The sequence below is a fragment of the Heterocephalus glaber genome, unplaced genomic scaffold, assembly GCF_053883595.1.
Source record: "Heterocephalus glaber isolate CG9 unplaced genomic scaffold, H.glaber_assembly_v1.0 deba00001805, whole genome shotgun sequence".
Lineage (NCBI taxonomy): Eukaryota > Metazoa > Chordata > Mammalia > Rodentia > Bathyergidae > Heterocephalus > Heterocephalus glaber.
In genome coordinates this window covers 2,604,615-2,630,041 of record NW_028258480.1, presented here as the reverse complement: position 1 = coordinate 2,630,041, position 25,427 = coordinate 2,604,615, and the positions used below count along the sequence as shown (strand labels likewise).

General features: G+C 41.3%; 1 protein-coding gene and 1 pseudogene across 1 annotated transcript; both read right to left on the bottom strand.

The window, feature by feature from the left end:
• Positions 1-545: 545 nt before the first annotated feature.
• Positions 546-1,878, bottom strand: LOC147820756 (cyclin-A2 pseudogene; annotated as a pseudogene).
• A 12,432-nt stretch (positions 1,879-14,310) lies between these two features.
• LOC101725033 (olfactory receptor 5B2) lies at positions 14,311-15,254 on the bottom strand. Its single transcript, XM_004869832.3, is given in 2 exon segments — positions 14,311-14,972; positions 14,975-15,254. Coding segments are annotated over 2 exon segments (942 nt in total).
• Between the last annotated feature and the right edge of the window lie 10,173 nt (positions 15,255-25,427).

Here is a 25,427-nt window from a genome sequence, read left to right as displayed (position 1 = left end):
ACATAGTTGTATGTTTGTATATGTATGAAACTATTAAAAGGATATTTATTCATTGCTAACAATGACTGGATACTTTTTATTCACAATTCTACTATGGTGAGTTTTTTGGTGTTTTTAAATATACTTTAAAATGAACCTTCTGGGAAATTTTTTGTCTGTTAATTATCACAAAACTTTCCAACCCATCTGTAACCTCAAAACCTTAACAGGTTTCAAATAACATTTTTCATTGTACAATAAACTGTAAGTCAAGTTAACTTTTCAAAAGGAAATACAACATCATAGTTTCATCACAAAGTAAATTTGACTTGCAGAAATCAAGATTTCCTAATAAGTTTATTAATTCTTGTCCTGACAGCTGGCATTGGTAATACTTCAACAAAACCACTTAAAATTAGTCAAATATCTAAGGTAGATACATGTACAAAAGATATACAAATTAAAACCATTTAAAACGGAATAGGTACCATAATTTGTCCTTGGCCATAACTTTTATATTCAGAATGATTGTGAAATTAAAACCTAAGGTAAAAACTGTACACCATGTGCTCCAAGTGACTGAATGAGGGCAGTCTTTCACTGTCACACATTTATTGTCTCTGGGGGATTGAGGAGAGAAACACGATGATACTTTGAATTTTTGTACTTTTATTGACTGTTGTGCATGCTGTGGTGCTTTGAAGTAGGTCTGGTGAAGGTGCATAAGACAAGGCTTAATACTTTCCAGGGTATATCCAGTCTTTCATACTAATGATTCAGGCCAGCTTTGTCCTGTGACTGTGCAGAGCGCTAAATGAAAGGCTGCTCCAATGATAAGTGATGGTAAATACTTTAGGTATGGGTCAGCATCTATCAAACTTAATTCTCCTGAAAACGTTGCTAAGCTTTCAACTTTGCAGTTTGCAGGCTGCTGATGCAGAAAGTACTGGGTAAGAAACTGATTTACTGTTGGTGCAGCTAAGTCAAAAGCAAGGACTTTCAGAACTAGATGTTCCATTCTCAGAACTGGTTTCTTCATATAAGTATCATCTGTAATGTACACGAACTCCCCTGCTTCTGGGGGGCATATTTCTTCAAACTTTGAGGCTAGCAGCATAGAAGCCGTTCCCACAAGCTGAAGCTTTCCTCTCAGCACAGACACTGAAGAGAGGAACCTACCAGTGTAGTTCACAGCCAAATGCAGGGTCTCATTCTGCAGTTTATATTCCTCTCCCACTTCAACTAACCAGTCCGCAAGGATAGCTCTCATACTGTTAGTGATGTCTGGCTGTTTCTTCATGTAGCCCACTTGAGGTTTACATTTCACCTCCATCTCCCTAAGGTACATGTGAATATCCTCATGGTAGTCTGGTACTTCATTAACACTCACTGGCTTTTCCTCTTCTAATACAATCAACATGTCCATAGTATGTGGTAAATCAAAACTACCATCCATTGGATAATCAAGAGGTAACAGTGGTTTTCTTGGTCCTGATAAAGCAACAGCTGTATAAAAGCCAGGACATCTTCACACTCTGGTTTTTCAGATTCAGATGGCCTCTTCCAAGTGTCATCTTCTGAATGAAGATGATCACATGAACGGTGAATGCAGGCTGTTTATGGTTTGCTTTCCAAGGTGGTAGAGCAGCAACATTTTCATCATTGACAGGAAGATCTTTAAGAGGTGCAACCCACCGCATCTTGAACCTTTGCTGCAGCACCGAACTCCATGGGTTCCTGGCCTTCACCACCGCCAGGCCAGCCTGAGTCCATGGCTGCTGGGCAGGTGCCGCCTTCTCCAGGTTGGTATTCTCTTGGTCCTCCTGGAGAGCTGCCTGCTGCAGTTTTAGCAGCATTGAGCCCGCCTCACGCAGGCCTCAGCATGGAGCTGCCCAACATCGCTGCTTCTGGGGGCAGGTGGCCGGATCAGCCTGCAGCACCAAGCAGCATTCACTCTGCCCCATGACTGGTCAAGTCAACCTCGCTGAGGTACGCTCCAGCCTGCGCTGCCACCACACCCCAAGCCAGCCTGCACCCCATCTGCTCACCCAACTCAGGCCTGTGCTGGATCAAGGAGGTTGCCAAGTATGGAGGTAGGCACAGCCGGGCACGAAGGGGTCAGGATGCCCAGAGAAGTAGCTAGCAGCCCACCCTCTTCTTTAATTTTGATTTGGGCGAGGATTGTTTTTCTCAAGTATCTTAACACTCATCATTAGGTTATTTATTTGAGATTGCTCTGTTTTCCAAACCTGATCATTGATTACTGAAGGACCCTAGTTTGCAAAACAGACTCCATATTGCTGCTTGACCCACCTGACTGCCCTTTAGATGAACTCAGAAGGAGGAAGCTTAGAAATCTCCTCCCCTTCGAAAGTCTCTTTAGAAACAACAATTAATCAACTATTGTTTTATAAATATTCTACCAGCAGGACATTCCACTTCTGTACCTTTCCTTGCTTTGCTAGTTCTATCCCATAGAGGGGCCTAGAAACTGTTGGCCTCAAAGGTGTATAAAACATGTTTGTCTCCCCCCAGTTGGGGCTTGAGTCCAGTGCTCAGCTTGGGTCCCAGCTGGTAATAAACTCCTGTGTGGATTTAATATTGGTCTCTGGTTGGTTCTCTCTCGCTGGGTCTAACATTCTTGGAGGCCCCAGGGAGATAGACAGCTGCTCTGAAGCTTATTGTCTTGGAGCTATTGTTTCTTTTTAGGAGAGACCAGGATAGGACATCGGTGGTGTTTGGCCCTTCTGGGCACCGGTCTGCAGAAGGAGAGGCCACCTTGACAGTATTCTGGGGCTCCGGGTAGGCCCTATTGCCCATCAACTGACCCACAGGAGTTTATCGGGAAAGCCTCTAAAGGTAAGAATAGAATGATTCTTAGTGCACTGTGGGTAGGTAGGAGGAAGCCAGATGCAGCACAGGTTCCTCTATCTAGAGTCTCTTCACAACAGCAAGCAGACTCACTGGGTCTGAGTCCTCAGAAGAGTGACTCCCTTGGGTGGGGTCCATATTCATTCAGCTCCAGAGGTTTTACTTGGCCAAAGTTTGTCTTTGTCTGTTGTTGTCTGTCTGCTTGCTCTGTGTGCCTTTTGTATTTTCACAGGCTAAAATTATGGGTTCCTCACAGTCCACAGAAGGAACTCCACTTGATTGTGTTTTGAATAACTTCAAAAATATTTATTCCACAGACAGGGAAGATGAATAGGGCATGAAATTTTCTAAAGGCAAATTATGAACTCTGTGGCAGTTAGAATGACCCAGTTTTGGAGTTGGTTGGCCCCCGGTGGGAACTTATTCTGTGCACATTGTTTGTAAGGTTTGGAATGTGGTCACGGGAGTCAGGGCCCCACAGCATCCAGATCAATTCCCATATATTGATATCTTGATCAGTATGTTGGAAGATCCCCCTAAATATTTTATACAATGTACTGTTCCTGATTGACCGTTGGCAACCCTAAATTGGAGGAAAAGGGGAAATCAAAACCTACCAGAAAAGAGCCCCTCTCTGATGGTTGTGTCAGCCAGTAACGGTGTTCTCCAGTCTGATCCTGAGGATGATTTGTGCTGACCTCCCCCTTATCATGCGGGTGGAATCAGCGCCAAGGGGAGGGGCCCTGAATCTGCCACTGGAGGCCCCCTGGTTCCGTATTCCTCCTCGGGCCAGATCCATTCACCTCCCCATACTTGATCGGGACAGGACTATGGTCCATCAGCCCCATCTTCCTCCTCCCCTTTTCCTTTAAAACAGACAGAGCCTGGGGAAGGATTGATTTATGTCCCTTTTACAACTATTATTCTTTACAATTGGAAACATCAAAATCCCCCCTTCTCTGAAAAACCTCAGGCATTAATCTCTCTTCTTGAGTCTGTTTTTCATACCCATCAGCCAACCTGGGATGGCTGCCAGCAGCTTTTACAGATCCTGTTCACCACTGAGGAGCGGGACCGCATTTATCAACATTACTTCTGTGAAGAGATTTTTTATGTCATCTCCACTCTCTCCTGTTTCTTCATTGAGCCCAATCAGTCTTATGTTATTCTTCTTTGCATCATCTAGCAGCTGCTGGATTGCTTTCTTGTAGTCTCTTATAATTTTGAAGCAATTTTTCTTTTCCTGGTCACTAATTGCAATCTTATCTTCTATATCTGAAATTCTGTCCTCACATTGGCTCATTCTGCTGTGTAGACTTTCAGTGGAGTTTTTCATCTCCTGGAAATCTATTTGCATCTGGTTTATGGATTCCATTTGTTTCCTATGTTGGTATTCCTTCATGTTCCTGAGCTCCTCTCTACATTTATTAATCATGTCTTGCACTAGGAGCACAATTTCTCCTGTTATCTGAGAAATTATTTCTGATTTCATTTTTTTCCAGATCCCCTTTTGTTGCCAGTTCAGTGGGTCCAGGTGGTTGAGTATCAGAGTGTTTCCTCTCATTTCCCTTTGGGGTTGCTATAGGTGATCTGGAAGTCTGGTTTTGAGACTTATTTATGTGTTTTCTCATTTCTACTTGGGCGGGGGGTTGTTAGTGCCTGCACAGATTACCTCCTCTGAGCTGGGTGAGGTGGGCCAGGGGCCAGGAGCAGTGGTAGGGATGGTGACCCAAAAGCCCTTTCCTGTGGGCTGGGAGCAGCAGGAGGGAGCCAAGAATGGACCAGGAGCAGTGGGATGGTGGCTCAGAACTCCTCTGGGCCTGGTTGGAAGCCCCTTCCTTTGGTCCAGGAGCAGTGAGATGCTGGCTCAGAAGCCCTTACCTCTGGGCTGGGAGCAGTGGGAGGGATGGTGACCAGGAAGCCCCTTCCTCTGGACCAGGAGCAGTGGGACGACTGCTCAGAAGCCCCTACCTCTGGGCTGGGAACAGCGGGACTCAGTACCTTGGTCTGGTGGTCTGGTATCCTCTGTGTCTTTGTAGTGTGGAACCAGGTGGCTGCCTGTTTGCAGCGGGGTGATTCGGTGTCTTCTGCTTGACTCAGGACCTCGGTAGGGCAAGCACAGACCTGCCTGTCTGCAGTGGGCCAATTTGGCATGTTCTGTGATACTCAGGACCTTGGCAGGGCATGCACAGACCTGCCTGTCTGCAGCGGGCTGACCCAGTGTGTTCTTCGCGACTCAGTCAATATAGCAACTTTACCCTTCAAGCTGGGGAGTTAGAAGGAGTTGGGGAGGGAGGGATAGGTAGGTACAAGGATAGGGGAAGGTTAGCAGTGAGGCTAGCAGAGGACACAGGTGAGAGAAGGAAAAAGAGAAGAAAAGAAAAATAAAGAAGAAATATGAATTAAGTCCAGAACAGAAACACAAAGGGAGATGAAGAACAATGTGGGACAGCAAGGGAGAGAGAGAGAGAGAGAGAGAGAGAGAGGAAAAAAGAAAAAAATGAAAATTTGAAAAGAGTAAAAAAAGAAAAAATATTAAAAATAAGAGCAAAAAATATTGAAAATAATAAATAAAAATAAAAATGAAGTGTCTCCTTCAGGTTATGTCTTTGCTGTCAAAATAGACAATGTGGGCAGCAGTATGCAGATATAAGTCAATGAGTCTTAGCAAGCCAGTCACAGACCCATGAAATTCACACAGATTTCTGGCTCCAAGTCCCAAGTTGAGCTCCCTGTCCTTCTGCAGCATTGAACTCTGCAAGGCTATACTGCAAGTTCCAGCCAGCCTTCTCCTGAAGATAGTCCAGGTTCTGATGGGAGGTGATGATCCCTCCAACTTACCAAGTATGGTGGTCTGGTGTGCCTTTATTGGAGAGATTCTCTTCACTTTTCCATTGGGCTTCAATTTTCATCAAGGAGCCTGAGAGAGGCCCTCTTTCTTTTGTTTACTTCTGGTCCATCTTCTGGAGCTCAGGACAATGGCCTTTATGCCCCCCTGTGCCTCTGTAGTGTGGAACAAGGTAGATTCACAGCCAGGAGGCCAGAGGTGGAGGGTGGGAGGGGGGTTTGCGGGTGCCCATGTGGCTAAACTGGTCTCTGGTGGGCGTGTCAAGCAGTCCTCACTGTCTAGCTGGTCACAGGTGGGCATGGTGAGCCAGATGGAGCAGGGCTCCAGATGGTCAGGTACTTCTCAGCCTGCGAGGCTAAGCTGATCCTCACCTCTCAAATTTTATGACATCATTTTTGTTAAATTTCATAAATGAGTGAGATTATTCAGTAACTGTTTTTTCTAACCTGACTTACTTACTTAACATGATGATTCCCATTATATCCTTATTGTCACGAGTGTCAGGGGTTTCTTCTCTTTATGGATGACTAGAGTCCCATGGTGCATATGGACCACATTTTCTTTTATCCATTTCGAATGGACACATAGATTTTCTCCACCTTATTGCCAGGAGGAATATGGAATCTCTTTGCCATACTGATTTCATTTCCTTAGAATTTGTCCTCAGAAGAGGAAAAGTAAGATCATGTAGTAGTCCTATTCTTAATTTTTTGAGTAGTATGACTATAGATTTCCATAATGCTTGTACTAATTCGCATTCCCACCCACAGTGTGCAGGGCTTCCCTTTTCTCCATGTCCTTACTAGTTCTATTTACTTTCAATCTTTCTGATAAAGCCATTTTTATGGGAGCAAGGAGATGTCTAAACATCTTCGATTTGATTTTCCCTCTCGATTAGTGAACTTCAGCATTTTTCACATATCATTGATCTTTGTATGTCGTGCTTTGAGAAATGTCTCTTTCATCCCATTTCTCTTGTATATTCTGAAGATCAATTACTTTTCAAATGTATCAGTTTCAAATATTTTTGTTATTCTGCAGGGCTTCTCTTCAAACTGTTAATTGTTTCTTTGGCTGTGCAGAGTTCTTTTGTAGTTATTCTGAAAGAATTTTCTTTCTTGATTTCTACTCCAGATAATTTGGTATTGCATTATAGCAAAGTTTTTATATTTTTAGATCGGATTTTCATTCTGCAGCTCTGTTGGAACAATGTGTTCATTCCAACAGTTTGTTTTTCAAGTTTTGAGTTTCTCTCTTTCTGTCTTTCTGTCTCTCTCTCTCTCTGTCTCCTTACCATATAGATTATTTTCTTTCATTTTGTTAATGTGGTACACCACAGTTATTGATTTGCATATGGTGAGTAATCCTCTCATTACTGGAATAAATCTCACTATATTATGCTGACCAATCTCTCTAATATGCTGGTAGTTTCAGTGTGTTAAAATTGTGCTGAGGAGGGCTGGGCTGGGTGTAGTGGCACATGCCTGTAATCCCAACACTCTAGAGGCTGAGGCAGGAGGATCGCCATGAATTTGAGGCCAGCCCCTGAACCATGCAGGAGGTCACCTATTTATTCTGAATTTATATTTATGTGTGTTTTTGAAACTCCAATTAAGATACAAATACAGGGTGAAAAAGATAATATCAGTAATCATTCAAAGCATCGTGTTTGTTCAAATTTTAAGAAGCATTATTTTTCATATGAATCACCAAAGCATAAACGAAAGATATTTATACCACTGGCTCACCTCACCATCTACAAAAATATTTAGAAAACACCTTTATTTTTAGATAATTCATCATAAGTATAATTAGGACACTTTTTGTTTAAATTACAGTTGTCCCTAAAATGTTTATGGAATATAAATGCTTGTCAGAGTGCTAAATGAGAAACAATAATCAGTATAGAAGAATGATTTGAAATAAAACATATCCAGGGGATATTGCTGAAGTCCCATGAGAGGAGCTCCCTCTGTCTCAAGTAATTTCTAAATTCTTCAACACCTATAAGGCAGGGGAGGAAAAATGGAGAAGAGGACATTCAGATGGGTGGTGTTCCAAATTACCTTGATTTCTTCTTTGCCATGGGAACACCGCCATGCGATTACTTCTCCACATAACTCAGAGAAGTGTGACTGTAAACAATGACAGATCTCTGATTAACTTCTCAGAGAGCTGATTGTTTAAAAGTCCATCCATGTCACTTCCCTTTTGGGGATTTCCCTGTCCTTTGCTGCAGGCTCCCAGCCAGTCCTCAGGTCAGAAGCTCTCCTGCACTGGTGACAGGGACTCTCTCTTGGATGGGTCAGTGACATCCAATAGCAAAGGCAGGAATGCATCCCTTCTCAACTGTTGTCAGCTGGAGTTCTGTTGGGATCCAGGAGGCTTCTACCTGGAGATCTGGAGACAATTATGAGCCACTGTGATCTCTGGAGATTTCCCCCTGAGGATAGCTACATCTCCTCATCACAGTCTCTTTGGAAAGAAGACATTAAATTGCTCGTAGGGACCAATGTGGTTACATTTTAAAAAATTAAATGTGATTTTAACTGATTAATGAAAATGTAAAAAAATTAGATGTTAAAGAACTACTCAGATGCAAGCACACAGTTATACTTTCTTTCTTTTTTTTTTTTTTTTCTGGTACCAGGGATCAAACTCGGGTCCTTGCTCTTGCAAGGCAGGCGGCAGAACCACTGAGGTAAATCCCTGGCCCCTACTTTCTGTAATAAGTCAAGATAAGTCTGCCTCTTCAAATATTTGTTGTCCCTCTTCAGTAGAAACTGCCAATCCTTTCTTCCCCTGTTTCAAGAATACAGTACACATGTTTATCTGTGGTCATCATAGTATACAGCACTTCCTGCTCCTCACAATAGCTTAGTAACAATTCATCAGCCTTCCCTGACCCTCCCACTCCCTCCTCTCCAGCCTCTCAGGAACACTGTTCATTCTCAAATTCTGTGACATTGACTTCATTAGATTCCTAGATAAGTGAGATTATTCTGTAATTGTTTCTCTAACTGAGCGTATTTCCTTCATATAGTGACTTCTGGTTTCATCCTCATTGTCCCATGTGACAGGATTTCACAAATGACTAGTGTTCCATGGTGCACACACCACATTTGTTTGATCCATTCGGGATGGACACATAGCTTGTTTCCATTTCTCAGTACAAGGACTATGGGATCTCTTTCAGCATACTGATTTCTTTTCTTTGAATCTGTACTCGGTAGTGGGACAGAGGATCATGTAGTAGGCCTATTCTTAATTTGTGAGGAATGATTTTGATTTCCATAATTTTTGCATCTATTTGCATTCCAACCAACAGTGGGCAAGACTCCCCTTTCTCCGCACTCTTGCCAGTCTCTTTTTAGACTTTTTGATAAAGCCATTCCTGCTGACCTGAGGAGATGTTGCAATGTGGTTTGGATTTGATTTTCCTCGGTGAAACAGATTTTTCTTGAGGAAAGTGTAATTAGTATAACTTTCAGATATTTTCTCTCCATCTCCAGGTCTTCAATCTCTTAGTTGTTTCCTGGGCAGGGCAGAGTATTTTTTGTATTCATGCTGAATGAAACCACTTCCTTGACTTCTATTTCAGACAATTTGATATTGGAATCAGCCAATGTTATCTTTATTTTTATTTCGGGTTTTCATCCTGCAGTTTTCCTGTAATAATGTATTGGTACCAGCAGTTTGTTTGTTTCTCAAGTTTTAAGTCTCTCTCTCTCCCTCTTTGTTTCTCCCTCTCTATGCTTCTCCTCCTGCCTCTGTTTCTCTCCCTCTCTCTCTGCTCCCTCCCCAACTCTCATTGTCATTCAGGTGTTTTTCTTTTGTTTTGTTGAAGTGGTTTATGGTTATTAATGTGCATGTGCTGAGCAATAATCCGTTCATTTCTGGGATAAATATTACTTTGTCTTTCTGAATAAACTCTCTAACATGCTTCTAGGTTAAGCTTTATAGAATTTTGCTGAGAAATTTTGTAGCTATGTCCTCTAGGATATCTAACTTTTGTTCACTTATTTGCATATCTTTATTTCATATTGGTGCCAAGGTCTGTTTGGAATTTGGTCCTTTTTAAACTGACAAGCATGGCTCTCCAGGTGTTTTGGATTCTATTTGCAAAGTGTAGCTTCAGTGTGTGTGGTCTTTAGATTGAAGTGAGTTTCAGGTTAACAGTATGTAGTTGGATCCTTCTTAAAAATCCACTCATTTATTGTTTTTTATTTGAGGAATTTATTCATTTATATTCAAGTTAGTTATTGACACTGTATTACTACAGTCATTTTGTCACATTTTCTCATTTCATTATAGTTCCTTTGTTTATTTCTCACTTTGGTTTAATGATGTATTATAGAAAAGTAGTAAGTCTGTGTGTACTTTGATACTTTGCTTATTATATTTGGTTAGCCTAGTATTAAAGTTTTATTTGTACCTACTGCAAAACTGATGAAAACCATGTTTTACTTATACCAATTTAAAAAAAATGATAGCACTAAATTCCTTCCTATTTTATATTCTTGGTATTCCATATTACCCTTTCAGCTTTGTTCATTTGTAACAGAATAAAGTATTTAGCGTTATTTTTAATTTTTTTCATCCTTCATGCTAAAGCTATGAGCAATATTTATAATATTTCCAATATTACAGCATTTTGAATTTGTCTCTATAATTACTAATGTCAGAGAATTTATTAGTCTCATATTTTTTTTCTTATTCATTAGTGTCTCTTTTAATTTGATTAATATGGGCACTGATGGACTATTACAGTCTTCCACATCTGATTTGAGTTGTTTCCTGTCTATCTAGAAATTCTAAGCTGCTTGTTTTCTCTGAGCCTGTATCATTTCCCCCATTTCAGCACTGAACATCATCCAAGGTCAGTTCTGCCAGGGGTGTGCTGCTGCTGTGTTGTCACTGCTACAGAAGTAGAAGGCAAGCCAAGCACACATTTGTCCCAACTCACATTTGGTATGATTTTTAGCATGATCAGGGGACTGCCTAGAAAGGATAGCCCATGCTGACAAGCCTTCCAGTAACTATAAGGTAGGTGCAAAGAACCTGTCCACACTCATCAGCTCATTGTTTTAAGGCAGTTCAGGGTTCTACCTGGGTCCTAGAAGAATCACCATGGATGCACTGACTTAAACATTTAGGCCAAAGCCTTGGCTACCACCATTGCAGTTCTGTGGCCCACTCACAACCCACAGTATGGCAATACGAGCACAGCAGTGGGAAGGAACAAAGGTTCACACTGCTGTTGATTGTCTACTATTGAAGTGGACTTCAGTCCAAGACCAGTGCTAACAGCCACAGGTTGTACTGGCTGGAAGAGATGTGTGAGAAACTTGGGGCACAGGTCTTATACCCCTGTGGCTCTTTTAGATCCTCTGTCCACAGGCAGGTCTCATGGTGCTGTGTTTTACATCAGCCAATCACTTGTTTTCATGAGCCAGTTGCTAGATTCATGTCAAAGTTCTGAGCTTACATTCTTTTTTTTTCCATTTAGTTTATTGGTACATTTTAGGTATACAATACAGTTACATAGATCATTGGGATCTTGTACCTTTTCATGTTGCACCTTGGTTCTTATTTTTTTCCCCATTCCTCTGCTGTCCCTTCACTCCCTCTACCCTTCTGCATTTACAAAGACTTTGTTTCCATGTTTTTCCTTTTCTCATATTTTTTCTTTTCTCTTCTTTCCTTTCACCTACCTCTTTGACTTCCCCTACTCATTTAGACATTTTCTTCCTATTTCACAATATCAATTACACATTTTGATTCTTATTTACACTTTTAGTTTTTTGTACCCCAGAAACTATTTGGTACTTAAACATGTGTGTCCTATTTACTTCACTTACGAGCATAGCCTCAATGTGCATCCACTAAGAAACAAATGTCTCCAGTTTCTTACTCTTTATGGCTGAGTAGTACTCCATTTTATAAAAAAACCACATCTTCTTTATCCAGTTTCCAGCTGACGGACAATTGAGCTGTTTCCAAGTTTCAGCTGTTACAAACAATGCCACTATAAACATGGGTGCACATCTGTCACTGTGGCATGATTCTTTTAATTCTTTGGGGAAGATACCCAGCAGGGGAATAGCTGGGTCAAATGGGACCTCTAGCCCTAGTTGTTTGAGGTCTCTCCATATGGATTTCCACAGTGGTTTCACCAGTCTGCACTCCCACCACAATGTAGAAGGGTTACTTTCTCCCCATACCCCTGCGAATATTTGTTGTTGGTTGATTTCATGATAGCTGAGCTTACATTCTCACTTAGTTACCTTTCTGTAGTTGCTGAGACAAAATAGCCAACATCCAAAGCTAAAGGAAGAAAGGTTTATACAGTTTGAGAGGTTTCAGTCCATAACTGGCTGGCTCCAAGGCAGGGTGGCTCATAAAGGAGGGGCAATGGTTCATGGGGGTGGCAGAGAGCAAAGGCAACAAATAATTTAACAGCACCTACCTGCCCCTTTTATGTTATCCAGACTACTTAGTGTAGGTGGGGATCCACACTTCATCCTATTGTCCTTGAGCCTAGCATCACACCTTGAATCAATTCCAGTGTCACACACTCTAGATCAGTCACCTGTGCAAAAGCCTATGACCTCAGAAGGCTTGGGGGAACATCTAGACACAAACCTTGACATGACCCTAATCAACAGCCAGAGAATGGAGTCTTGCTTTACACTATAAACTCTGAGTAATGGTAGTGTTGGTACAGGCAGTCCCTGGGACAGCCAGCCTGACACTAAACCTGGTTGTTCCTCAATATCACAATTGTAAGGACAGGCAGAGTTTCAGGAGCCCACTGAAGCACACGAAGCCACTAGTGTGACCAGAGCTGGGCCTCCCATCACATGCTAGTGTCTGCCTCTCCCTGGGACATTTCTAAGTTGATCTGTAAGCACTGGCGTGTAGGTTCTGCCTTTCCCAAGGTTATCAGTCCTTTCTTGGTAGAGGCAAATGTCATAGTTAAATATTTGTTCTGTGTATTTGGGCTGCTTCACCTCAAATTCAGAAAAGGGTTGATAACAAGTGCAGAGAATGACTGGGGGGGGCAGTGTGCTTGGTGACAGGACACTGAGCAGCTGAAGAAGGTGGTCAGGGAAGGGCTCCAGGACAGGGTCCATGCAGCCAGGGTCCTGAATGGAGAGAGAACATCCACACTGGGCACAGCAAGAGCAAAGGGCCTGAGGCATGAACGTGCTTGATGTGAAGAAATGGCAAGAAAATCAATGGAACAGAGGAGGGGAAAAACAGGAGAGTGAGGAGAGAGCAAGGGAGAATTAACTAAACTAAGTAAAAATGAATGGCAAACATTACAATTCAAAGAACTTACAAAAAGTAAAATGTGCAATATTATTGGCTTTTAGGTTTAATTATTAATCTGAATGTGTAGTGAGATATGAATAGATGAACAATATGGCTGAATTTTCTGCACTTTCTTGTTCTATTTTATTCTTTTGAAAATATGATCATGTTGAATGTACAGAATGATGACATCAAAAACAAATATTAATTCACCTCAGATGTAAGATTTACTCATTGTTCATTAAATTCCAAGAAGAAGACCCTTCTTTCTTAATGTATAACATGATTTCTCAAATTAAGACTCTAGGAATATCCCAATAAAAATAAGAAATCTTAGCCAAAATTGTATACTATTACCTAAATGAAATATTAAAGTATAGTTTTTAATAAGTACTACCTTATTTGTGGCTCTCAAGTAAACCAACATCAACATTACAGGTATAGACATGGAGGAGGACGCGTGTTGGAGGCACTGTGGTGTATGACAGGGAGGGGGTGAAGTTCCGGGACTCTCCCTCAGCAGTCCTAAGGGCAAGGCTGGCAGGGGCTCACTGAGTCTGACAGGAAGGCCTGGGAGAGAGGAGGGGAGAGGCCTGGTGTGAGTGTGGGAGACTGGAGACCAAGAAGTGGTACAGGGCATTCACTGGTGTCTGAGAGTGTCAGACAGGAAATGTCCTAAGGCGGGGGGGAGAGGGACTGAAGTTGTCCTCTCTTGACATTTTGTGCTATTTTCAACAATGAAGCAGACAGATCTTCCTTACTAATCCTCCACATTAAATGCCAGGCTCTTTGCAAACTCTCACAGACACAAAGAAAAAGGTAAATATGTTTCCTGCCTACCTGAGTAGCTCATTATTCACCCAAATCAAGACATAAAATTAACTGCCACCAATAACAGATTCTATTCGAATCTGATGAAACCTACCACATCAACTTCTGTTTGTCATCATGCAACCCCCGTGGACATTGCTTGTACTTATGGGCATGTTTGAGCCTGTTGTACACACATTTCCATTGCCATGAGGTCTAAAAAAGAACCCCTGTGCAACGCATGCATACATCAATGTCCTTCCCGTGGTTTAGGCGGCAGGCGTGGGGATATTTTAAACATTCTCACAATGTATTTATTTATGGACACAGTAGCTTTTTTGTGTCAATAGATTTTTGCACTAGTGAAGGAATTACTTCAATAATTTAATTTTAATATGGGGCTCAAAATGTAACACCATTCTTGGAGAAGAACTTAAAGAAGTAACCCAGAAATGGTTCGTCTCACAAAGTTACAATCAAAAATCCTACACCTTACTGGGTCTCCCACAAATCAACGCATTCTTAACTTTAAAGAATGCACTCTTGACCTCCTTGTTCCTCAGGCTGTAGACCATAGGGTTCAGCATGGGGATCACCATGGTGTAGAACACAGAGGCAATTTTGTCAGTGTCCATGGAGTGACTGGAGCTGGGCTGCACGTACATGAAGATGCTCGTCCCATAGAAGATGGAGATGGCAGTGAAGTGGGAGGCAGAGGTGGACAGAGCCTTGCGATGTCCCACAGCTGAGTGCATCCTTAGGATGGTGCCAAAAATGAAGATGTAGGAGGTTGAAATGACCAGCATGGCAAAAAAAATTTGGGAGCTCACATCATAAACAACAACCAGCTCACCAACCTGTTTGTCAGAGCAGGAGAGAGCCATGACTGGTGGGACTTCACAGAAAAAGTGATGGATGATATTGGAGCTGCAGAAGGACTGACTGAAGGCTTCCCCAGTGTGGATGCAGCCATTCAGTAAACCAAGGACATAGCAGCATGTGACGAGACCTACACACACACTGCTCCTCATGGTGGTGGTGTAGTGCAGGGGCTTGCACACTGCTACATAGCGGTCATAGGCCATTGCAGTAAACAGATAATTTTCTGCACAAATGAGGGCTGCAAACAGGAACATCTGAGCAGCAAGGCATTGTAGGAAATGATCTTGTTTCCAATCAGGAGCCCAGCCATGACTGATGGAGTGATAACTGAGGAGTATCCAAAATCCACCAGAGACAGGTTACCCAGGAAAAAGTACATGGGAGTGTGCAGACGAGGGTCCAGGAGGATCATCAGGATCATCCCCAGGTTCCCAGCCACAGTGATGGTGTAGATGAGGAGGAAGGTGATGAAGAGGGGAACCTGCAGGTGTGGGTCATCGGTCAGTCCCAGCAGGAGGAACTGGGTCACCTCTGTCCTGTTCTCCATCAGTGCTGTCCAGGACCTCTACATGAGCTGCAGCACTGAGAAAGAAGATACAAAATCATGAGGAAACTGAATTTAAATCAGAAAGTACAAGCACCATATGTAGTGTGTAATCTTCGATGCATTTGTAAATGAAGATTCTCCGGAAGTATTTTCTTGAAAACATAGCTAATTTTATAAATTGTATGCAGTTTTACAGGATTTAAGGTCTTAAAATTTTAATGGACCCTCTATGTCAACTAAAATGTTTAAATTTTAAAATGAAATGCAGATGGTTTAATACAGTAACTTGATCAAAAATTCTGTGGATGTCTGTCAGCAGATTCACCCCTCCTGAACACAGTAAAATCTGACACTTTCAAGGTGTTCTCCTACCATAAACTTGTCCCTCCACTTTGGATGTACATCCACTGTCTCCCTCCAGCGATAGTGTGGTTTGGATTTCTTGTTTCACTTGTGTAAATTATGAATCACAGAGCTTGGGTCACTCAATCACAACTGCACAGATGTTGAATGGCAGTCTCTACTCCACACACACAGTGAACCATGACCTATGCTGACAGGTCCCTAAGTGATTCAAGTCAAACTGAAATTAGCTGAATTTATAATAATTAATTTTCTCCTTTCTTTCAAACTCAGGCTTCAGTTTTTATAGTGAACTGACTTATTGGTTGTGTGTTCATTTTATCTGGAGTTAAAATGAACCAAAAACACAAAAAAGTGAAGTGATAAATTCTTCAATGGCAAAAAGGAGGAGCAGCAGATGCAGCAGAGCAGAGAGTTTAGGCTCTGAAGGGGCACAGGTCAGAGAGCACATTTACCATCTAGCAGCTTTTAGTCCTCCAGGAACTACAGTGAACATAACATTGCCATCTGCACAATAAACAGAGCAAAGACACTGACTTTCACACATTATTGTGAGAACTAAAAACTAATGAAAGGATGGTAAAATGATGGGTGTAAAGCTCATCCTGATGAGTGGCAGCCCTCATGTTATTATTAGGATGGAATAATGGTTTTGAGGAAGTTGTTAACCACGTCTGTGACACTCAGGGCTTTGGTTTCAGGTGACCTTGAAGTCTTCAGTTTCCCTCCCACTTTATCTTTCCCCCCACAGAGGACTCTGCGATTTTCTGTGCTCTCCAGTGGTTCAGGGTCTCAATCTACTCCATGGATGTGAATCTGGTGCTGCAACCCCATGTGGGTCATTGTCGAAATTGCTTCCTTAAAATCCATATTCCAGTGTGAGAAAATCTTTTGTTCTTCAACTCAGTCCCTCATTCATTACGGTCATCACATAGCAAACTCAAAGAGAGCAAGTATCAAAACTATCTAGTTTATGGGCTATGCTTTGTTCACAAGTGTGTTTTAGAAACAAGTTTTTTGTTTTCAATGTTGTATTTGAATCCTTGTGTATCAACACTATTTAAAACTTCCTTATTTAAACCGTAGTCTTTTGTTTTCTGGTACCAGGGATTGAACTTGGGACCTTAAGCTTGTGATGCAGGCAGCAGAAGCACTAAGCTAAATCCCCAGTACAAACCACAGTCTTTTGGATGATATCAACCCAAAACTAATACTTCCTACCATCCTTTCTAAGCCTTTGGTACTCTAAATTTATGAAGCAACCCCAGGAAGATATTCTGTTCACCAAACTTCAAACACATGGTTACTTTTCACATACACTCTGTTCCAGAACACAGGGTAAGCATATATGGCACATACATAATGTATATATGGTATAAACATACCGTATTGTGTTATGTGCGATATTCTTATACTCTCCAAAGTTACAATGCAGAATTGAGAAGTTATGCTGCAAGGAAATATAAATAGTAGGAGAAAGACTCAGAACCCAAGACAATTTCCAAGAATAAGCAGGTTAGATTATGTTAATATGTTTAGGAATCTTTGCAAATGAAAGAAAATCATCTATTTATTCTGTATTTATGTTTATGTGTTTTTGAAACTCCAAGTAAGATACAAACACAGGGTGAAAGAGATAATGTCAGTAATCATTCAAAGCATCATCTCCCTTCATGTTTGTTCAAATTTTAAGAAGCATTATTTTTTCATAGGGGCACCAAAATCTAAATGAAAGATATTTATACCACTGGCTTGCCTCACCATACACAAAGATATTTAGAAAACACCTTTATTTTTCGATAATTCATCATAAGTATAGTAAGGACACTGCTTTTGTTTAAATGACATTTCTCACTAAAAGGTTTGTGGAATATAAATGCTTGTCTGAGTGCTAAATGAGAAAGAATTCTCAGTACAGAAGAGTGATTTGAAAGAAAATGTATCCAGGGGATATTGCTGAAGTACTATGAGAGGAGCTCCCTCTGTCTTGAGTAATGTTCTAATTTCTCCAAGACCTCTAAGGCAGGGGAGGAAAAATGGAGAAGAGGACATTCAGATGGGTGGTGTTCCAAATTACCTTGATTCCTTCTTTGCCATGGGAACACCACCATGCAGTTACTCCTCTCACATAACTCACAGAAGTGCGGCTGTAAACAAGGAGAAGTCTCTAAATCTTTTCTCCAACAGCTCATCCTTGAAAAGTCCCTCCATGTCACTTCCCTCTGAGGGATTTCCCTTTCCACTGCTGTAGGCTCCCAGCCAGTCCTCAGGTCAGAAGCTCTCCTGCACTGGTGACAGGGACTGTCTCTCAGATGGGTTAATGCAGTAACGTGTCCCTTCTCAACTGTTGTCAGCTGGAGTCCTGAAGAAGATCTGGAGACAAGTATGTACCACTGTGATCTCTAGAGATTTCCCCCTGAGAATAGGTCACTTTCTCATCCTAGTGTCTTATGGAAGAAGACATTAAATTGCCTGTAGGAGCCAAGGTGTTTACAGATTTAAAAATTAAATGTGATTTTCACTGATGATGAAAATGTACAAAAATACATATTAAAGAGTTACTCAGGTGCAAGCACACACTTACAGTTTCTGTAATAATTAAAATTATACAAGTCTGCCTCTTCAAATATTTGTTGTCCCTCTACAGTAGAAACTTCCAATCCTTTCTCCCACCCCCAGCTGTTTTAATACAGTATACACTGTTACCTGTGGTCCTCCTAGCGTGCAGCACTTCCTGCTCCTCACAATGACTTAGTAACAATTCATCAGCCTTCCCCAACCCTCCCACTCCCTACTCTCTCCAGCCTCTCATGAACACTGTTCACTCTCAAATTCTGGGGCATTTCTTGGACCATTGCTACATAATTTTAGGGAAAAATTCTAGTTCTCCTGCCTACAGACCAGCTATAGCATTTTGAGACATAACTCCACTTTGGCCTCTGGTCACAACTGAGATCTCAAAGATCCAGTGATGCTGTGATGCTCCAGGACAAGCTTACACCAGCTGAAGACATCCTGGGAGGAACAAAATCTTCATGTGCATAGTTCCTTATTGATCTAGGAATTCCACTGCTCTCCAGTCATCTGTTATATTTGTTGCTCCCCATGTACTGAACTCTCTGATGAACTGAACTCTCTTTCCTGAGTCATTTGTTGCATTTCTTTCTGTCAATGTACTGAATAAAAGGTGCAGCAAGCTGGGGGTCTTTTGGCTTTGATGCCCAAAGCAGCACTGATCAGGCCCAAAGCTCAGCTTCTTCTCAGTCTCATTTTTCTACCTTTCCTGTATAATAACTTAATTCACCTTGTGCTGCCATGGCTCACATGAGACTAGGACTTACTGCAGAGGTTCTAGTAATGTCCTCTTTCCCTGTTCCCTACATTTGGCACCTGACCTGGATGTGAATCTGATCCAAGGGTGAACTTGACTGTGAGACAAACTTGGAGTAAAAGAGACAGCACACGGATCTCCAAGGACAGTTTCCGGACTCGGACAAAGGACACTGGTGGTAAGTGTGTCCAGCTGGGGGTGATTTTCTATCTTTGCTGAGTTACAAGAATGGGTCAGTCTCAGTCATCAGAGCAGCATAACTTTGCCAAATTACTTAAGTCGCTGTTAAAGCAAGCTATGTATCTGGTACTGAAGGATGCTGTGATAGATTTGTTAAAAGACATAGAAATGTATGACCCATCTTTTCCCCAGGAAGGAACAATTAAATCAATAGCGTGGGAACCTGTAGGTACTGTTCTCCATGAGGCCTGGCAAAGGGGTGATCGTCTTTGCTCCCGAATGCTACCCACTTGGGCCTTAGTCCACTCTGCTCTCAACTTCTCTCAGTCAATTCAGGAGACCTTGGCTACCCCTCCCCCCACCCACCCTTCTGGCCACACTTCCCCTTGTTTGGGTTCTTCCACTATTTGCTTTCATTTCACTTCACCTTCTGCTCCAACATGGCAGCAGGCTAAGGAAGACTCTAATTCTCTAGCTCCTCAGCCTCCTCAGGTATCTTGCAATGGTCTAGCTGCCCTCCTTCTGAAGCCCACTTCTGGGGCCACTACCTATTGCTGTAACCTGCCAAAGGCTGTGACATCGATCACGGTAGTTGGAGACACTTTGTGCTTCCTATCTCAATCTTGCCTGATCCTGACAACTCAGAAGTGGACATGTGTGTTCATGCCTCATTTGATTTTAACATCCTAAAGGACCTCAGGCACAGTGTGCTAACTAATGGCTTCCAAAGCCCCTAGACAGAGGGTTTGTTGGACCATGTACTTCAGACTTATTTGGCTCCTCATGATGTTTTTCACCTTACAAAAATGTGCCTGTCCTCCTCTCAGTATCTCCACTTTGAGGTGGAACTGCATTCATTAATCAGGGAACAGGCTCATAAGAATGCACAGGGAGATGCTCAGTCGAGAGAAGTTACTATTGATATGTTATCAGGCATGGGTGACTTTTTGCATTTAGCAGCCAGGTCTGTTGCCCAGTGTTACTCCTTCATCAGAAGACCTCTTGTGGAGGGCTTGGGCTTCTATGCCAGTTGATGGTGGGCTGACAAAATCTTTCACTCAAATCATTCAAGGGCTGTTGGAAACTTACACAGAATTTGTAGCGAGATTACAACAAACTGTTAGGAGACAGATTTCTAATTCCCAGGCAGCAGACATCCTGATTTTACAGCTAGCCTACGAAAATGCTAATATGGAAAGAATCAACAACTGGGATTTCATCTTATTAAAAAGCTTCTGAACTGCAAGAGAAACCACCAACAGAGCTAACAGACAACCTACAATGTGGGAAAAAATTTTTAGCAGCTGTACCTCAGTCAAAGGACTACTATCTAGAATATATAAAGAATTGAAAAAATCTGACCCCCCCCAAATTCAAAGACCCAATTCAAAAATGGGCATCTGAAATGAACAGACATTTCTCAGACAAAGAAGTAAAAACAGCAAATAAACATATGAAAAAATGTTCAACATCACTGGTTATTAAAGAGATGCAAATGAAAACAAAGCTGAGATTTCACCTCACTCCACAAAGAATGGCTGCTATTATGAAATCAACCAATAACAAATGCTGGTGGGGCTGTGGGGAAAGAGGAACCCTTCTCCACTGCTGGTGGGAGTGTAGACTGGTGCAACCACTGTGGAAATCTGTATGGAGATACCTCAAAGAACTAGGGCTAGAGGTCCCATTTGACCCCGCTATTCCCCTGCTGGGTATCTTTCCAAAAGAATTAAAAAAATCATACCACAGAGACATATGTGCACCCATGTTCATAGAGGCACAGTTTGTAATAGCTAAAGCTTGGAAACAGCCCAAGTACCCACCAACTGGAAACTGGATAAAGAAGATTTTTTTTTTTAATAAAATGGAGTACTACTCAGCCACAAAGAATGAGAAACTACGGACATTTATAGCTAAATGGATGCATATTGAGGGCATCCTCTTAAGTGAAATAAATAGAACACACATTTGCAGATACTGAATAGTTTCTCTAGTGTGAGAAACTGAAAGTGTAAATAAGGATTAAAAGGATGAATAATGAATAATTGATACTTTCAAATAGGAAGAAAAGGTCCAAAGGGGTAGGGATGGTGGGAGGAAAAGGGGAAAGGAAAGAAGGGAAAGGAAAAATTATGAGAAAATAAAAAACTGGAAATCAACTCTATGTAAATAGGGAAGAGTGGAGGGGGTGTGGGGCACACAGGTAATGGGGGAAAAAAGTGAAAACCAAGATACATCATGTACAAGTACAAGCACTCAACGATAAATGTAAAAGTATTGTGAACCTAAAATGTATCAATAAATGAATTTAAGGAAAAAAAAAAAGAAAACACTAATATGGATTGCAAATAGGCAATAAATCTTGTTTGTTCCTCTAAAGATCTTGGAACATATATTAAGGCATGCCAAAATATTGGGTCTCCTTTATAGAATTTGGCTCTGATGGCTCAAGCCATCTCCCAACATTTACATGATACACACAGCGATTCAAAATGTTTTAATTGTGGAAAATCAGGGCATCTCAGAAAAAACTGCAAAATGACAGTGGCTTTACAAGCTGACCCAGAGCCCTTAGGTCAGGCATCCAAGGAAAATAAGTTACCACCTGGCCCTTACCCTTGCTGTCAAAAAGGCATTCACTGGGCTAAAGACTGCCACTCTAATATGATAAAGATGGCACACTGCTGCCAGGAAAATGGGAATTGGGCCCAGGAAACTACAGGAGATCAGGGCCAGGGGGTTCCAGTCCCCCTGAGTGAGTGGTACCCGGTTCAGACCCATGCACAAGTACAAAATCAGATGGTATGGTGTCCAGAGGGACATTTCTTCCTTGTCAGGGAAACACTCGGGAGCTCAGGAGTAGATCTTCCTGCTGCTCAGAGAGTTCACCTGCTAGGAGGTGAGACTCTGGTATCTGTCCCCACAGGAATTCATGGACACCCACCCCCTGGAACATTTGGTTTGATACTGGGAAAATTCTCTCTAACTTTGAAAGACATTACTGTTATTCTGGCTATTGTTGATTCTGATTGTAACTCTGAATTGTGTGTTCCTGTTAGCGCCACAGGACTTTGGGTACTAGAACAAGGAGATTATATTGCACAATTGTTGCTTTTGCCTAAACCAAAATTAAATAATGTTAGCTTTAAAAATTCCCGAGAAGATCCTCAGCCAGAAATTCCTCTGGAAGAGCTTTATTTCACCCAAGAGATTTCCAAAAACTGCACAATATACAAAATTAAATTGAATGGCAAATTCTTTACAGGGCTGTTAGACATGGGTGCAGATGTGTCCATGATTGGCACATGTTTTGGCCATCATCTTGGGGGAAAAACCAACTAAAACATCTCTGGTAGGGGTTGGCACCCCCAAACAAGTTTTGCAAAGCTCCATTCCCCTGCCTCATGAAGGGCCTGATGGTCAATTGAGACATATTTGTCCTTACATAGCTCCCATACCTGTAAATTTATGGGGCAGAGATTTATCGGAAGAATAGAGAGTCATTTGTAGTGACTACTTTGCCCCCTGAAACCTCACTGGGTCAACACATGATGTCTAAAATGGGATAAGAACAAGAAATAGGATTAGGCAAGCAACTTCAGGGTGGAAAGCAGCCTATAGAACTGCAACAGAAGAATAATCACCTTAGAATTGGATATGATAAAAAATTTTTAGTTGGGGCTATTGAAGAAATTTCTCTGCCCAAGGCAGCTTTGCCATTACAATGGAAATTGAATGACTCCATTTGGGTTAATCAATGGCCCCTAACACATGAGAAACTAACCATTTTAGAGCAACCTATATTAGAACAACTTAACAAAGGGCATTTAAAACCATCCATGAGCCCTTGGTCAGGGAAATGGCATTGGCCTCAGGACTTATGGGCAGTTAATGCCAGCCTCATTCCCATGAAGGCTTTGCGACCTGGCTTACCAGACCCAGTGGCAATTCCCCAGATGTGGCCACTTATAGATTTAAAAGACTGCTTTTTCAACATTTCTTTGTGGCTGACTGACCAACCTCAATTTGCCTTTTATTGGATTAGGCCTAAAATAGGGATAGCAGGTTTTCAATTGCTGAATTTATATGAAATATCACAGGGAGATTTGGATCTTAATTCCCCTCAAAGATTAACTCCAGAGGCACAAAAGGAGTTACAATTAATAGAACAAAGCATACATACCTGGCAGGTTTTTCTTATCAACTCTTAATTATCCAGTTCATTTGTTTGTGCTTAGCACCCCTCATTCACCTACAGGTTTAATAGGACAGTGGTATGAGAAACAGGTCTTTCCCATGGAATGGTGGTTTTTGTCTAACCAGTTAGTGAAATCTCTACAATTATATCTAGAGCAAATTGCAAAAATAGTTTTCTTGGGACATAATTGTACCTGACAGTTATTTGGTGCTGACCCTCATTTCATCATTATCCCAATTGATAAGGCTCAAATGCAGATGCTGCTACAAACTGCTTTGTATTGCCAAGTAGCCTTTGCAGATTTCATTGGACAGATAGATAATTATCATTCTAGTGATCACTGTTTCAGTTTTTTGCACAACATGAATTTATTCTCCCCAAGGTTACTCAATTTCAGCCATTGCAAGGTACCTCAACCTATTTCACTGATGGCTCCTCTCAGGGCCAAGCAGCAGTTTGGAGCTCTTCCTTTAGTTATGTGTTGCCTACACCTGGTCTCTCTGCTCAGAGGCCAGAGTTGCTAGCTATTTTATTTGTGATCAAAAACCTTCCCTCCCAACCTCTTAATATTTTAAGTAATTCCTCTTATGCAGTTTGTTTGACTCGGAGACTGGAAGGAGCTATGGTCCCCTCTACCTTAGAACCTAAATTATTGAACTTGCTTTTAAGATTACAAAAGGCAATATGTCAAAAAATTGCTCCTGCCTTAATAACTTGGGGGAGAGATTTTGCCTGTGTCCTGATAGATAAGGATGAAACCTTGTGGCTGCCCACCCAAAACGTGTCATCATGGGTCATGCTGGTGGAACCGCCAACATCTCGGAGACCAGGGATAGCACCCCTGCTGAGAGTGATGAGCCAGTAGCGCCTGAGTGACCCACCTCACCAGCAACGACCAACAAATCCACAGCAGGGTCCAGGACTGAGCTGATGCCCCCAGAGGGAGAATAATTATAGATTGATGGTAAAAACTAAAAAAGGGGGGGGACAACTTCAAAATGTTCTTTTTACATTTACAAGTATAAAAGCACTTGCATTCCTTTTGATTCTAATCTCAAGAGATCTCTGTTAATTGACTACAAAAGTTTTGGCCAGTCATATACAATTATAAACCTAAATATAATAAAAGGGATATTATAATTCAATGTGGGCAAATATATTTGAGTGGACTCTAGTTTTATAAATTGTTTTATATGTTTGTCTATTGTGTTTGTCCATTTGTACAGTTGAGCTCAAATTTTTTTCCTGTCTTTTCTTTTTCACCTTTTGAAAAGAATTATTTTTTTCCTTAAAAGATATTCACTTATTATTAAATTGGCTTACAGATAAATGTTATTAAGTTAATGGCATGGCTGGGAATTTATCTCAGTGGTTCTGCCACCTGCCCTGCAAGCCCAAGGACCCAAGTTTGACCCCCAGTACCAAAAAAATAAAAAATAAAAAAATAAAGGCATGCCCTTCCCCCAGATTGCTAACTCATCAAAATGCCATCATGATTTATTTTACAAAAGTAATGTGTATTGTTGCTTACTTGCAATAAACAAATTCCAATAAGTAGTTGTAAAAATAAAAAAATATATATTTTTATTATTTGTTTGTCAAAGTAAACAGAGGACATGGGTACTCCCTTTGGTGAATAAAGAAGTGGCCACATAGAAAATAATTATTCTGTTCTTAATTCACTAAACAGATCTGCTAATAATTTTCCTAATCTTATGGGAGATATCACAATAAATATTGTCTCAATATGTTATTATAAATTGATTATATTGGTTATCATTGAAATTTAAGTTCTAAATATGTTATTATAACATGTTTACATTGGTTAAGTGCTAAAAATGTTATTGTGATATGTCTAGATTGGTCATCTTCAAAAGATTAATTTCTGTGGCACAAACGAAAGAGTGTTATTAGAAAGATGCTTTTGGTATCAAACTACACTGAAGAACAAAAGGTTTTATATAATTGTGATATTTATGACTGCTCCTTTTCTGGTGTGCAAAGTGTATTCATGCCCTCTAATTGTATGGGTCTTCCAACATATTGTTTATGATAATAGCCTTTTGATTCAGATATTTGCCTTTCTCTTATGCTCCAGCCA